This window comes from Maniola hyperantus, chromosome 17, assembly GCF_902806685.2.
Source record: "Maniola hyperantus chromosome 17, iAphHyp1.2, whole genome shotgun sequence".
Classification (NCBI taxonomy): domain Eukaryota; kingdom Metazoa; phylum Arthropoda; class Insecta; order Lepidoptera; family Nymphalidae; genus Maniola; species Maniola hyperantus.
The window spans coordinates 6,724,252-6,741,201 of NC_048552.1; the positions used below are offsets into that span (position 1 = coordinate 6,724,252).

The following is a 16,950-nucleotide window of genomic DNA, read 5'->3' on the forward strand; positions in this document are numbered from 1 at the left end:
AAATGTACATAATATAATACAAGTACGCTGGAAGACGTTTTAGCATTTTAAATGTGTGCGTCTGCGAGCGCTTGCTCGTGACTGATTGGGCCGACATGCACGCACACTTACGCAATGCTCATGTAAATGACGTAACCACAAGTAAAGTTCACTCGTCTCCGTGAATTGCAAGAACTGTAACTTTTTGTGTCGATTCGAAGCGCCCGCGCCCCACCGGGATAAAATATACCGGGAATTAAAATTGACACTTCGTGTCAAATAATTTTTGTGTTGACACTATGTTATCAAAAAGTTTCGAGTACGCTCACTCTTGCTATCGGCAAAAATCATGTTGCTTCAAAATAGATCAGCTATCAGGAGTCAGAAAGAGTGATACTTCATAGTTTTAGTACTGTCCTGGCATTGTCCCATCATCCTAAAGGTCAAAGGTTGCGTTGCGACGCGACTCTGCGTCTATAGCGCGTGCTAGTCGAGTTACGCAAGTATGAAGTATGTCTTTAGGCTGTGGTTGTACGGTGTACGCGGCGGTGTAAGCTATTTTCAGATCCCCGTTTTTAAATGTCAGGGCGTGTTTTTTTTACATATTTTTAGGTATCTACATGAGGTATCTATTAGCTTTTGCCCGTGACTTTGCATGGATGAAAGACCCTTTCGTTATCTAGGATAATAGTAGTTTGTGGCCTTCCCCAGAATGCAAGCTATCTATGTGTCTTGTCAAGATTTGTTCAATGGTCGAAACGTGAAATGGTGACAGGTAGAATTACTAACCACGGATATGCAGCTGACTTCCTAATGATCTTACAACTTTAGTTAGTCTTTAGTTAACCTAACAACTTTCGTTTTTTAAACTTAGCTCACAGAGTGAGTAAGATAGAGAGATAGAGAGATAGAAATAAATAAGACTGGAAAACAAGTTACTAATAATTTATTGTACTGTAAATAATGATATAAACTTGTTTAAGTTTTATTAAAGAAAGCCATTTTCTTCATTGCTTACTAAGTATCTATTACAATCGCTGTAAGGTTTACAAATATTTGATTTGGTGTAACTTTGAAACTGCACATTTTTAAGGAAATCTGACCAACCACAGCCACCGGTAGTTGTTTCTAGAACATTCTGATTCAGATACTACTGATGATAACTGATATGATAACACCAAAAAAAAACGCAAAAAGAACAAAAACTCTTACGTTTTGTAAAAGTTCACGATATATTGCAAAGAAAACATCTGACTGACGCTAGAGGTCAACCAACGTTTAATAAGTAGGTCATTCGGAGTTAATACCACGTCGTACGCGGGGCATTGACCCGAGTTTTGGCACGCTATACATTGCGGGTTGAAAAATACTAAATCACTTAAACTACAAAATGAGACAAATGGTTATTGGTATTGGATTGTATTTAGGTAGTATAACAATAACGCTAGCTTATAATACGTTTTTGTTTTATCGCTTTTCAAACTTTACAAAAATAGGATCCCTAGTGCGTAAGACAATGTCGACTGTAAATACTATATCCTGGGGTTTTGTGACTGGCAGCAAGCGATATTTGGAGAGAACTGCGGATATTGCTAACTTCATTTCCATCATGGCAAATTTTTGACCTGTGTAAACAGAGTATCATTATAATTTGCGCGATTCATGATCAACCATAGATAACAAAAGTCTGTTATCTATGTGATCAACCCATCACCGGCTCACTACATAGCACGATTGTCCTCTCAGAATGAGAAGGGATTTAGTTATAGTCTACTACGCTAGCCAAGTGCAGATTGGTAGACTTCAGATACCTTTGGAGCTATTCTACCTGATGGAGAACTCTTAAGCATGCAGGTTCCCTCGCGATGTTTTCCTTCACCATTAAAGCAAGTGATATTTAATTACTTATTTAAAACGCACAAAAGTTAACGTTATTCCGTAGTCATGCTAAAAGCTTTAGTTTTAGTAGTTAGTTTTTAGTAGTAGTTAGTTTACAGAGATAAAACGACAAAAGAAAACCAACCTATGCAGTTTCTTTTCCCAGCACTAAAAGGTAAATAGGCAAATGGGTGCCAAGTCGGTTCCTTCAAGAATCTTTCAGGGCGGAATTCCAAAGGTTCGATGAACTGATCTGAACGTCTATGCAAATCAAAAATCATAATAGTAAACTTTGTATGAGATGTTGTTTCGATATTTCCTAAAATAAAAGAGAAGCAGTATAGAAATAACAATTTAAAAAAACCGGCCCTGTGCGAGTCAGGCTCGCGCACCGAGCGTATTGCAATCGTATTTTTTCGACATTTTGCAAATCAAAATGCATAAAAAAACAAATAAAATCTGTTTTAGAATGTACAGGTAAAGCCTTTTTATAATATGATACCCCACTTGGTATAGTTATCTTACTTTGAAAATTGAAAAAACTAATTATTAATACGTTTTAATTTTGTTTTGTGATGCAACCACAAATTCAGATTTATTCCTTAACTGGTGCTATAAGACATACCTACCTACCAAATTTCATGATTGATGTACCCTATAGGTTTTCTGGACAGACACAGATGGACAGACAGGCAGACAGACAGACAGACAGACGGACAGACAGACAGGCCGACAGACGGACGGACGGATGGACGGAGGGACGAGCGGACGGATGAACGGACGGACGGACAACCGGACAAACAACGGCCAGACGGACGGATGGACGGACAGACAGACAGAGTTCCACTTCCACTTTTTCTCTAGAGATACAGAGGCCTAAAAAACAACAACACAACAACAAAAAAGCTTACTTAATTTCAGTGGTTTATTGCTTTTCCTTTCAATGAAGTACACTGGCGGGTAGAGTCTTAACGATTCCTTAATGCAGGCTTCTAAATATTTCATTTTTGATAGATCGTTCAATGTGAGCCTTTGATTGGACGATCCAAACAGTTTGGAGTACTCTTCTACTATCTTGTCCTATAATTTAAAAAAAACATTTTATCAAGCTAACTTTTAAAATTGAGGTGCAGACAGGTCAGTTCATGGTGAAAATTTTTTTATAGTGAAATAGGTATGTATTTCATCATCATCTTCAACCGATAGACGTCCACTGCTGGACATAGGTCTCTTGTAGGGACTTCCACACGCCACGGTCTTGCGCTGCCTTAATCCAGTGGCTCCCTGCGACTCGTCCGTTTACCTAGTGGGGGGTCTTCCAACACTGCGTCTTCCGGTGCGAGGTCGCCATTCTAACACCTTGGGACCCCAACGTCTATCGGTTTTACGAACTATGTGCCCTGCCCATTGCCACTTCAGCATTGCAACCCGTTGAGCTATGTCGGTTACTCTAGTTCTCCTACGGATCTCCTCATTTCTGATTTGATCACGTAGAGAAACTCCAAGCATAGCTCTCTCCATAGATACTTAGATACTTTTATTTAGTGTGGATAATATAAAGTATACCTAAATAACTTACCTGATCATCCGGATGGTTAGCTAGTAACATAAAAGCAAACTGAAGAGCAGTTGCAGTTGTATCATGGCCCTGGAACATTAGTCTTTTATTAAAAAATATTATTAAGTACCTATTAAATCCATAATGTCTACCAATTCGTGCGGATTGGTAGACATAATGGATTGATAGCAGAGCGTGGTAGGCTATGGCCAAAGCCCTTCTCACTCTGAGAGGAGACTCTGCAGTAAGCCGGTGATTGGTTGATCATGATGATGAAATCCATAATAAAAAATAAATAAAGTAGGTTATTTAAGTTTAAGTTAAGTCAGTTAGTTGTACATAGTAAAAATATGTAATAATAAGTAGATATAAAAAATTGAAGTTAACTTAGCTATCGCATTAGGTTAGCCTGTAATGATAGTTTTAAGTTGTCAAATAAAGAAAAAAAAATGTTATTGTATAATTTATAAAGCTGAATTTAAGGTAAGCTGCAATTTTTTTTAATGCTGGAAATTCATGCTGTAGTCATTAGTCGTCACCCGTAAGTGAATTTAAATTTCAAAGTCTTTGAAAAATTTGCCGCGTGCTGCTTGGTCATATAAAAAGAATATGGACCTCGAACATAAACGTGTCCACTTCTTCATTGATGCCCTCAGAATCCATAACCCCTTGTTGCTCTGCATTCAAAAGAATATCCAACATCGCCAGACGTCTTTTATCATTTACGAAAAATTCATCATCATTTTCATTCATCGTTTTTGTATACAAGTCCTTGAAATTAACATTTTGCCTTCGTTGATCTATGACGCAATTACGAAATGAAGTAATCAAATCTAATGTTTTCTTTTGAGCTCGCCCAATCTGACTTAAATTAAAGAGTGATTCTGGATGTAACCATACTCTTGTACTTCTATAAAGTAAATGAGTTCCGAGATCGTGAATCGCAGTTTTGTAACTCTTGCTGACAGTTGACGATTCTTCATCAAGAACAGTTCCCATTGCCGTCTCTAAAAAAAATAGAAGCGAACACTTTTTTAGGCTCCTGGTTGGGTAAATATTTCAAGGTCGCGTTACCGACATGCTATACTTGCTAGTGCTCAGAGTACCGTTATATATAAAAACTGAACTAATATTAATAGTTTTAATTTACTACAAAGTTTTATCATACAATTAATTTGAAAATCCAAAAAAACCACTGTGATTTTTACCTACTTTAAGACTTTTTTAAATTAAATAACATGTTACATAGATTCATAAATTCAAAGCATGTACGAGTAATAATTAAATCTCCTTACCGCATATAGAATTTATTGTGAAATCTGAAACGACAGAGTAAATATTTGTTTTTGAACAGTTTACTTCCGATTGTAGGTTTTCTACTAATTTTGTACTTTGTTCAACTAATACAGAATTAAAATGGCAAAGAATCTTAAAGTGAAATGCTGGGGTAAGTATTTTTCTACGTTGATACCATTTTTTACCTGAAATATTTAGAATAGGTATTGTTCAGCAAATTTAGAAAAGGCAAATTAATTTAGCGCTTTATGAAGAAACTGTTGTTGAAACAATATATAACAGCAGAAAGATAGGTTGAAGTGTACTATTAAAACATGATAAGTAATCATTTAAGCAAGATTCCAGCAGTGTCGTCATAGTTATAGCGGCCAATACTATCACGGTGTATGTTGAAACGTCGGACGTAAAAAACGGCCGCCATAACGGTAATGACACGTGGAAAGTTCCATCACCACTAACAGCGATCACGCACTCATCCGATCCGAATCCGTGAAAATACGGATATAAAAATATCGACGACGTGTGCCATAAGCTACCATACAAAACAAAAAGGAACGTATTTTCACGGACTCGGATCAGAGTAAGTGACCGCCGTAACTGTTATGGCTTTTTTTTACTTTTTTCAATTTTGTTTTAAACTGGGTATTTTTGTAACCTGCTGGTCAGTTGTGATTAATTTTGTACCGTTTATATTTAAGCACTTTGCTCTTAGTCAAGTCATATGAGGAAGTATTTGAATATTACTAAGTATTCCAATAAAACTCCTATTATTATTAATGTAAACGGGTCACAACTCTCAGGAAGGAGGGATACGATGCAAATAGAGAGATAAATCACCACCATTTTGACGTCTACTTTACCACTGCTCAATAGAAGTCCATCTTGTAGCCACGGGCGAAGAAAGGCGTAAAGGTATCCCTTATCATTATGCTCAGTACTATTTATCAGGGTCTGTAACACAAAACTTTTAAATGAATAGGCACCTAAGTAAGTTTCAGAAAAAAAATCAAGACCACTGAGATAGGAAACTTTCACTTTTCGTTTAATCATTTGGATTGTCGTTTCTTTAGATATTTTCAATCTCATTTCTGTACTTAACGTTTTAGGGACTTATTTAACTTTAAACTATATAATTATGTACCTAAATAATAATATCTTACCTCAACATGCATTGGATGCATCAATATTAAAAATCGTTGATTTCCCACCGTTAATTCAAATGTATCTTTATATTTATTTGCCAAATATCGAAAATAATAAAATATGCACTCTGGAAGACAAAAAATAATTACTTGTATTATGGGAAGGAGAAACTGATCAACTGTGACATATTATAATATGCTTAGTAGTGTAGTAAGTAATTATTTCGACAAAATTATTATTTTGTAAATTTTATATAATTAATTGATTTTTCCCAGTGGCTAGTAGACATAGGATACCTGTTTCACTTTTGTAAGACGACTGCAAAGTCATCGTAGTTTAGTTTTTTTTTTTTTTTAATATATGTAGGCGCGCTAGTCACGTACATCAGAAATAGGAAGGAGAATGACCGATAATTATTATTATTAATCCTCAGCCGACATCAGAACGTATCAGAACGTAGTAATTAACCACTAGGTACTTTAATCAATGATCTTTACAATTAGTTCTCAGCACTTTAAACAACCTATTGGATGAGTCGGGATTTACTTTCTTAAAATGAACCAGGCCGCATATGTGAACTAACGATATTCTTGTGTTATCAAATTACATGGACTATCCTCAATTATTATCATGGAAACTCTCACGTATAGCACAGGGAAACTATCAACGCAAGGTAACGAGGTAAACCTAACCTAACCCTATCTAGGTCGCCTCCAACCACCCCTCACAGCGACCCCTCACCTCACTCTAACCTAATCTCAACATCATCATCATCATCATCATAGCATCATCGCATCATGTGATTAGGGCACAATTGCTATTGCAACCTCTGAATCAAATCACTAGCCATTTCTTTATCTGATCATCTAAAGACAATCTACCACTGGTTCGGAATGCTACAGCCTACCGCGAGAAGAGCCAGCAAGAAACTCGTGTGGCGACTAGCTCAATCATCAATCTCAACTTCATGAACACTCTTAAAATAATCATTGCATTGACACTCACTATCTAAACCAGATCATATTATTGACTCCTCTTTACTAACTCGCAATATCACAATAGCTCTACCTTATCCACTCTATGCGCGTCTACATACCGAATGCCATAGCATCGTGCGCTACGGCGCCTCGAACACTATTCATCCAGGCATGCAATCGCCACACTATACCTACCTACGCGAATCCCACTCAAGGGATCGCCAGCTCGTGCCCGGTTTCCTCGAAACCACCAGAATGCAAGCTATTCGATCTAATGGGAAACTCATTGTCCGATTACCCTACCTCTTGTGTAGGGTAGTGTCTACCCTACACAAGAGTCATCAATGATTCTTAACCAAACGGGTTATACGTTTCTAAAGCGGGTACTATCAAAGTTAACTGCAAATTACTATCACTTTAAACTAATTATTATCTCAACTGCCGGTATATCTCCAATTACACTCTAAATTACTAGCGTTTGCAGAAATAACCTTAACGGATGTCATTATAATAATCTATCCACTGAGCCAACCGTTAACTCACGAATTACTCTAATATTCACCAATATAATTGATATTCCACATTCGTCTAACAACTACGCGAACATTATTAATAGTGCTTTGCAGACAAAGTCACCGGATAGCATTAAAGGTTAGAATTACTTTAAGGTTACGATTTAACACAAACATTCTACATTATCACAATCACAGAATTAAATATCACGATCATTATTATTCACGCTAAAAGCTACCTATCTCGAATTACCTAAGCTAATCTGAATTCTAATAAAAAGGCTAGAGTGAATTCTGAATCTGACAACCTACGCGTGTCTGTCAAAATCCAACTCTGCCGGCTAATCCAAGATGGCATCTTTTCACAGAGTAAAGCTTCCTTCATGCAACGTTTCTTTTCACGGAATCTATGACAGTAAAACCTATTATAACATTGACACGCCTACATATATTTATTTATTTTATTAAAGAAGAATATTAACAGTTTACAATAAGTTTGGTGCATTCATAAACTTTAAATAAGTTTTTCCGTACACCAGTGCCGTCGACAGTCGATAGGTAAGTACCTACACGTAACACATTAATTTATTGGTATACTTAATACTTAACAGCTAACTAACAATTACTTAATAATATAAACTAACAACATTGAGCTAAATGTGGGTTATTTTAAACTTAATATACATTAAAAAATTATTTTAAACTTAATTTAAACTAAATAATAAAAAAACAAAAAAACACAATCATTTATATAATGTAGTAATTTGTATAATGTAGTTAAGTATTTTTTAAAGTAATAAGTAAAGATTCATACCAGCCTTCATCAAAAAATCAAACGCATTTCCCACAATAAATATTCCTTTAGGGCCAGGAATCTCATTAACTTTCTTGTGTCTCGACGTGCCAACCAGGTAATAATAGAAAAACAAAGCAATTATTATTGTCACGCACATTAAAGTCCACATTTTCCGAGGATTCCTTTACAGGTTTTAAGTATTTACGAGAGACTGACGTGTTATTTTAGTAAGCTCGTTCTTGGTCACAGTTTGTGATTACTAAACTAACTAAAGCTACGTATACACTTCGCGAGCCTTTCAGTGTGCTCAGTATGAGACTTTACATCTCATTAACGTTGATAGAATACCAGTCTCGAAACACAATAACATCAGAGAAAAGTGGACTTAAAACTCCTTAATCTGAAGTAAAAATTTTATCAAATTTCCACAAGCGACGGTCTTGAGCCGCTTTTGAATGCAGCGGCTCCCTGCAACTCGTTTGATGTTGTCTGTCCACCTTGTGGAGAGGATGTTCCAACGCTGCGCTTTCCGGTGCGAGGTCGCCATTCTAGAATGAGCACTTTGGGACCCCATATCGTATATCGGACCCCATATCGAATACGACCCCAGACCGTATATCGGTTTTTCGAACTATGTGCACTGCTCATTGCCACTTCAGCTTCGCAACCTTAGAATAATGAATCTAAGTTCGCAACCTATGCCGACCACAGCTATGTCGGTCATCTGTCAAGAAACTGTGGTAAGGTTATTGAGCATTGTAAGTTTTTAAGTCCTCCAGAATCTCTGCCGTAACACCTAATGCTCTGAAAAAATACACACATTTTAATTTCACACGCGCTGGCTCAAGATGTATAGACACAGCTTACGAATTCGATTACATCCTATCTATTCCAACATACCGTTTTATCGCGTTGACGATATAATAGGTCAATAGGTCTAAGTAAAATTAAAGTTAATAATTTATTAACGTAAGTGTCACTGACCGATTTACTGATTGATTGTTAAGCTTAATACTCTAGAGAGGATCCATATTGTTTACTTCTTTAATTCAATTTTTTTTCTACTTATTAATTTTTATGCAACACACAATACTTACCTACATGAAAAAATTTAGGCAGGGTTTTTTGAAAAATGATGAATATGCAAAATAAATTCTTTTTATGCAAAATTATGAATAAATCAAAATTTATTAAGAACTAGCTGATGCCCGCGACTTCGTACGCGTGAATTGTAGGTTTTTAAAAATCCTGTGAAAACTTTTCAATTTTTCGGGATAAAAAGTAGCCTATGTCCTTCCCCGGGATGCAAGCTATCTCTGTACCAAATTTCGTCAAAATCGGTTGAACAGTTGAGCCGTGAAAAGCTAGCAGACAGACAGACAGACAGACACACTTTCACATTTATAATATTAGTATGGATATATTTAGGTGTACCTACCTACTTACTCATATTGTAAAGTTTGTAAGTTTGTTTGTAGGAAGTAATCGCTGAAACTACTGAACTGATTTTTCTTTCGCCAGTAAAAAGCTGCATTATTCCTGAGGCTATATTTTATTTTCAAAAAAATGAGAGATCCCTACGAAAATTATAGTAAGCTACCCGGTGTGAAGCCGGGCTAGGTCGCTAGTTTTAAGTATTTTGAAGCTATAACTAACATGGCTTAACAAGATATTTTATTAAAATTTGCGAACATTGAAATCTTGGAACAAATCTACTGTGACAGATGGACAGACAGGCAGATGCACGAGTGATCCTATAAAGGTTCCGTTTTTTTATTCAGACTGCGGAATCCTATAAAACTCAAAACTAAAACCTACTTACGATTTGAGAAAAAAAGGAATAAGCAACTAGTTTTTAGTTTTGTATGCGTTCGTTCGTTTTACTTTTTGGAAATTGAATCCCCATTTCAAACGTCCGAAGCAACTTCGCATCCAGTTCACCAAGTCTGATTATTAATCGTAGTAAGTAGCTTAACCAAACCAACTGTTTGATTATTTATTTTTAATGTATACCTACTAAAGCGACGCCCGTAAAGATGGTGGACAAGAACGGAGATAGAGTTTACATTTCACAACGAACAATATCCAGAACATTAGCACCAGATGGCCCGCTTAATTGGGTATATTTCAAATTTAATGAGTTTTCACTAAGATATTATATATTACACGGATAAAGTGTTCAATTATAATATAACTTAATTAATTTACATTCCAAACTAATAAATTATTATGAAATTGTAATAGTTTCTGATAGCGTATTATGAGAGCTTAATTGGGTCAAACCTAATGAATTTCTATTACAGGGATAAAGTGTCAAATTAATCATTTATTTCAACGAATTTAATTAATTAATATTCCAATCTACTACATATTACAAAATTGTAATCATTTCTGTAGATACGAGCTTATTAATATGAGCTAAGTAATTCTTAATTTTACGTAATGAAAGACAGGATTTCAGTGCTTGAAATTTTTCATAGTCAACGACCTCTTGGTGGTACTTACGAAGCACTAGACGGTTCTTTCCGAAAAAAAAATATGTGGGCTGCAACTTGTTATTGCTTACAACTTAACATGATGGCCATGATTGTCATCTTATTAATTTTGCCATATTAAAAGAACAAAATAACCCTTCTATAGGTACTTATTAGGGTTCCGTACCTCAAAAGGAAAAACGGAACCCTTATAGGATCACTTTGTTGTCTGTCTGTCTGTCTGTCTGTCTGTCTGTCTGTCTGTCTGTCTGTCTGTCTGTCTGTCCGTCTGTCTGTCAAGAAACCTACAGGGTACTTCCCGTTGACCTAGAATCATGAAATTTGGCAGGTAGGTAGGTGGGATATCCCCAAATGCCTGCTATAAGATAGCAGGCATTTGGGGAAAAATCTGGAAACCGTGAATTTAGGGTCATCACACAAAAAAAAAATTGTGGTCATGAACTAATAATTAGTATTTTCAACTTTCGAAGTGAGTGACTATATCAAGTGGGCTATCATATGAAAGGTCTTCACCTGTACATTCTAAAACAGATTTTTATTTATTTTTAAGCATCATAGTTTTTGAATAATCGTGCAAAATGTCTAAAAAATTCGACTGTATTACGGAACCCTCGTCGCGCGAGCCTGACTCGCGCTTGGCCGGTTTTTTTAAATAATAAAGACCAGCGCTCGCCTGCCAAACCGGGGCGAGTCAGTTAGTGAATATAGACCTATGCTATGATATTACAACGTGGAGTGGCATGTATATGTATGTATGTTTAAGTGGCTTTAAACATGTACTCACATGTATATAAAAATAAAAGGAAGCTGAACGAATCACATTTATGTGGTGAGTGCCTACTTGTTAAAAGCGAATAAACTTCCTGTAATAACTTGTAAAGTGCCCAATCTCATTTCAATCTTAATTAAATTCGCACAAAACGACTAAAGTTTTAATGCCATTAGGTAGGTACTTGGCTATATTATTAACACTCCAAAAAAACTCGAAAGCTGACATAGAAGTGTAAAAAGCATTTCTACAAATTGTTTTAGAATATTCAAAGGCTTTTAGTGTGCTTTAGTGCAGCTTTTTAATGAGTCCAGTTTCAAAGAAGATATTTTTGACTATTCTAAAAGCAAGGGCTATTTGCATTCCTTTAGTGTCCTCTATATTTAACATCTTAACAAAATAATCGTGATGATTTCTGTAAGAAATTTCATATAATTTTTTCCTTTCATCATATTTTTAAGATTCAATATTGTTATGCGTAGTCATTTACTAAAGAGCTTTCTGGAAAGCATGGAATTATATCAAAGGGTTCATAACTTTCTGGGCGTTCCATTACCGGTATTCTGCGAAATGTATTTCAGAGGGTGTACCGAGAAAACTACATAACCCCAGTTTCTACTTTTAACATCTAAATAAGCCCAATGCTTCTGGAATCGGGATTAGAGACTATTCGTAACACCACAGTATTATGTGCTCTACATGTTTACTATCTCATCGTTAAATCCTACGTCTGGAGACAGGAGGTCTGGTGTGGTCTGGTCTGGTCTTTAGGTGAGGAATAGCATGTTGCCCTTTGTCGGAGCTACGCTACAGACATTGCAGCATTAAGTTAATTAGTTTATATCTGGTAGCCATAGTCATCATCATCATCAACCGATAGACGTCCACTACTGGACATAGGCCTCTTGTGGAGACTTCAACACGCCACGGTCTTGCGCCGCCTGAATCTAGCGACTCCCTGCGACTCGTGTAGCCACAGTATCTATACAAAATTGGAATTTCTTAGTCCTCACGGTTTATTAAGAGGGCATTATCATTGCAGCATCAGGTTGAGTAGTTGGGACCTTGTAGGTCCCAACTACTTGTTGTACTTACATTGAGGTAATTGTATTCCTACGGTAACTATTGGAACACCACCTTCCTTCTTTCACCAATAAAGCATTAGCTTTACTGGTGAAGGAAAACAACGTGAGCATGCCTGAGAGTTCTCTATTCAAAGGCATGTAAAGTCTGCAAATCCGCACTTGGCCAGCTAAACTCTTCTTAGTCTGACAGGAGACCCGTGCTCAGTAGTGAACCAGCAATAGGTTGATGATGATGCAAAAATAACCGGGAATGTAGCTTTTATTTTTGTTTGTTTAAAGGCACCTTTTATTGCACTCGCATTCTTAGTCAATTCAGAACACTGAAAAATTCAGCTGCATGAATTTTCTATGAAAGTTAACTGAAGTCTGTTATACTGGAAACTAGGTTTCTATACATTTTACGAGTTGCTTGTTGTGAAAAGAGAAAAATATAATTATAGACTTAAGCCTCAGCTCCAAAATTAACCTTCACTTGCTAACCGTTGTTATACATAGTTGAGTACCTTATTCATACAATTCTTGCTTGCTTTTTGCTTGTTGCCACCTACTTAAAAAAAAAATCGGGAATAAAAGTAGACTAGATCACATATTACATAGACCTCTTATCTACCAGTGATATATACCCGTTAAAATCGATTAAGCCGTGTCGAAGATTAGCCTGGATCAAGAAAAAAAAAATGAAGACGGATCTTTGGCCAAAAAACAACAATATTATCACTATCATCAACAAGTCATAGCTGGATTACTATTGAGCACAGTTCTTAGACTGAGAAAGGCCCGCTTAGCGCATAGTCCAGCACGCTGGTCAAGTGCGGATTGGCACACTTCACACACCTTTGAGAAACATTATGAAGAACTTCCAGGCATGCATTTTTTTTAACTAAAATTAAATACAAATTATTATTCGGTAACAACGTCGTTAAAAGTCCATCCCTAGTTGCCTCTGGGCCAACGGTAGGCCAAAGGTCAAGCATTGCCACGCTGAATAGCGATGGACAATCTTTGGTATGCCCCAGAGCGCGGATCGTAGCCTTCCCTTAGACATAAACTGTTAAATTCAATTGCTTAAAATACAAACTTTAACTCTGAACAGTTAAGAGGTGTGCCTGGGATCGAAACGCAGACTCCCCGATCTTTCGACCCCGGTCGACGCCTTAACCATTCTATCACCGCTTTAAAAAAATGCGATTAACAAAGGGCATTAATTGCAACAGACACAGCTAATGTGCTTCTATCTTCTTCATTTGTACATACTGCTTACTACTTAGTACTTGTATACATGAACAGTTTGTGTATGTATCTACCTAAATAATGCCTCACCATAATATTAAAGCAGTGAGAGTGAACAGGGTGTCATTAGCTTAAATATTAACTTCAAACGGTGAAAAGTTTTAATCCAGTGGGAAATATGTTGTAAACTAGGTGTCAGAGGATACCTGTGCATTTTTAAGTTTTATTTTATAGTAACTTTATTACTTATGCAAAAATGGACTGAGACGAAAACTATATAATATATATATAATAACTATATAATAATAAAGGTATGTTATATCGAAGGAATGAAATGAAATTCAACTGAAGTTTTAGGAGCTGTATAATAATCTATATCTATAAAAAAAACTTCTCCTGACTGACAGACTGATCTATCAACGCACAGCATAAACCGCTGGGGTTAGAAACATGAAATTTTGAGAGTAGGTACCTTTTATAACGTAAGCACCCACTAATTAAGGATTTTTGGAAGTTTAACCTCTAAGGGGGTTAAATAGGGGATGGAACTTTGTTTGAAAATCTTTGTGTGAATTTTTAAAAGGATGAAAATTGGTATTTACGCTTTCGGTTAAGAATGAAAATATGTATTTCATGATTTTGAAATTCTGCTTCCAAAGGGGTTAAATAGGGTATGCAAGTATGAGAGTCCGTCATTTTCCAGTTATTTCCATGAAAATTGGTGTTTTGTGATTCACACAAATGAAGAAATACGTGTTTCAGGATTTTTATAAATTCTACCCCCACGCCGATTATCTAGATTCCACCCGAGCGAATTCGGGGCAGGTCAGCTAGTATAATAAGTATAAAGGAAAATTAATATCTTAAAGTAAGTTATTATGTCTAAAACAAGTTAAGTATTTAGCTATTCTCGAATGTTAGTTCTGGTTTAATTTGATGATTTCGAAACTTGTCTCATAAATTTCACTCAATTGCTCGAAGTTTTGGAAGATCAACAAGATGCTGTCTGTAGCTGAATTATATAGTAAGTAAAGGCGAACAGGGTGCTATTACTTAAAGTAACTACGCAAGGCGTTGACAAGCTTGGATCTTGTGGGATAAATTTAGTGTGAGACTTTATAATTACTATTTGATTTTAGATATGGCGCCGATTCTCTTGTCTTTCTCTAAACTAAATTTAGAGTATCTGCATCTTTTTCTTTTAAATATTGCTAAAAAAGGACGGAACATGAATGTTACATTTAATAGTGCACGCTACGAATTTAAACTGTTTATGTGAATGTGAATTTAAAAAGTGAATTTAAAAAGTTTCTCTGCGTATTGTCCCCAACACAGGGAGGAATGATCAGCGACACCGTTAAATGACCAGTCAGTGGTTAATCAATTTAGCAGAAATTACAATGACTAAATTGATTAATTTGGCGTTTTGCCAGGTTTTGTTTTGGATTCTTTTATATGTTATCTTAGTAGGTACGAGTGTCTAAGGTTGAGATCTATGGAGCGCACTTTGACTTTGCTCAGACTACAACGAGACAGATTTATGTGTGAGATATGTACATGTCTCGTTTTAACTCTGACTTAAGTCTAAGCAAAGTCAGAGTGCGCTCTATAGATTTCACCCTAAGCACTCCTTTGGCAGGATCACACATTGTTAACTAGCATAATAATATTGGGAATTATTTTTAAGGAGTAGAATTGTAAAAGTCATCTATATTTTGTAAACAATTAAATAAATTGAATTGAATTGAACTGTCTGTCAAAATATATTATTCATCAATTATTAACTACAGATTGAAATATCAGGTTACATCGTAATATCAGGTAAATCGTTGGTGAACAAAAAGTTTTCCAATAAGTTCGAACCACTCGTGTTTCGCAATTAGTAACGCTTCAGTGGAATTTAATTATTTTGTAAAGGTGTGATATTGAATCTAGTAGTGTACCCAAATTGCCTTTATCAAAAGCAAACAATGACGGGCATAATGTAACAGATGTATAATATGCGACAGGTCGAGATGGCAATCGGGATGTGAGGCGGGTTGCTCTTTTCAAATATTTTATATAGGTACAAGATTACCTATGCCATGTATAAAATAGTATTTGCAGTCTTGTGCGTTGCTGGAACGAGCTGCAGGTCAAATCCACGCTCTTTTATCATTTAGAAAATCTTCAATTGTGTAATATGCTATACCTACATATAAAATGATAAACTTACTATCATATCATTTTTAACCAGTGTATTTAACGTATAGCGCTGAGTTTAGAATATAGGTTTTCCCTATAACATAGTACCTAACGTCTCGCTAAGAAAGGGTTTTCAGGAATTCCACCCGAGTGAATTCAGGGCAGGTCACCTAGTTTCTTACTATAAACATAGCACACATGTCTCTAAGTTCGTAAAGATTCTTTTCCGTTTGGGATACAGATTTTTATTTTAAAAACAATTTCATACTTGATAATAATATACCTAATCATCTAATCCACATCTTAATGAATTTAGTAAACTTATGCCGTGATAGCCCAGAGCTTATGACGTCCGCCTTCTATTCGGGAGGTTGGCAGTTCGATCCCGGGCACTCATCTCTTACTTTTCTCAGTAATGTGCGTTTTAAGAAATTAAATATAACTCGCTTCAACGGTGAAGAAAAACATCGTGAGTTGAAAGATCTCAAAGGTGTGTGAAGTATGCTGATCCGCACTGAGAAGGGTTTGGCCACCCGTGCTCTGTAATGAGCCGGCTATGGTAACGACACATACCTACAATCTAAAAGTAGTTGTCTCTAAAAGAGTGTGCATACTGCAGCGGCGGTAGCTTGCAATTATCCGCATAGTAATTGAAAGCCCGAGGCCTCACAACGATGTAAAGCGGCTCTGGCATGCAGTCTCCTTTAATTAGATGTTCGATCACTAACACATGCTGCAGAATCCTTTGCGAATCCGTGTATAGAATGGATAGTAGAATTAAACTTTTGAAATTTTTATTTTATAAATATGAAAGTAGGTAAGTATGTACATTAACATTAAGCCTTAATAAAGCCCCTTAATGGACTCTCATAGTGAAACGAATTAATGTAACGGCTTATTGAAATCTCACACCAACAAAAAGGCCTTTCAGAGGCAATCTGCCGGACGTAGGAGACTTGGTCAACCAACTAATATCTGGAAGATCCGAAACCGAACTGAAAAGAGTGGCCCTTTCATGGAATCACGTTAAGTTAGTAATCAAAGATTG

At 36.1% G+C, this 16,950-nt stretch overlaps 1 protein-coding gene across 2 annotated transcripts; it reads right to left on the bottom strand.

Moving 5' to 3' along the window:
* Nucleotides 1–1,446: 1,446 nt before the first annotated feature.
* On the bottom strand, nt 1,447–8,329 carry LOC117990300 (cytochrome P450 4C1-like). Of its 2 annotated transcripts, XM_034977762.2 has the most exons (9): nt 8,158–8,329; nt 5,872–5,981; nt 5,572–5,662; nt 4,711–4,896; nt 4,031–4,422; nt 3,437–3,505; nt 2,769–2,937; nt 2,003–2,176; nt 1,447–1,604 (listed from the first exon to the last, which is right to left on the bottom strand). In XM_034977762.2, the coding sequence occupies exons 1-9, from the start codon at nt 8,306–8,308 to the stop codon at nt 1,447–1,449; spliced, it is 1,500 nt and encodes a 499-aa protein (XP_034833653.1). In that variant the 5' UTR covers nt 8,309–8,329. The 2 variants fall into 2 exon arrangements, with proteins under 2 accessions (XP_034833653.1, XP_069360403.1); XM_069504302.1 differs by lacking the exon at nt 4,711–4,896.
* Between the last annotated feature and the right edge of the window lie 8,621 nt (nt 8,330–16,950).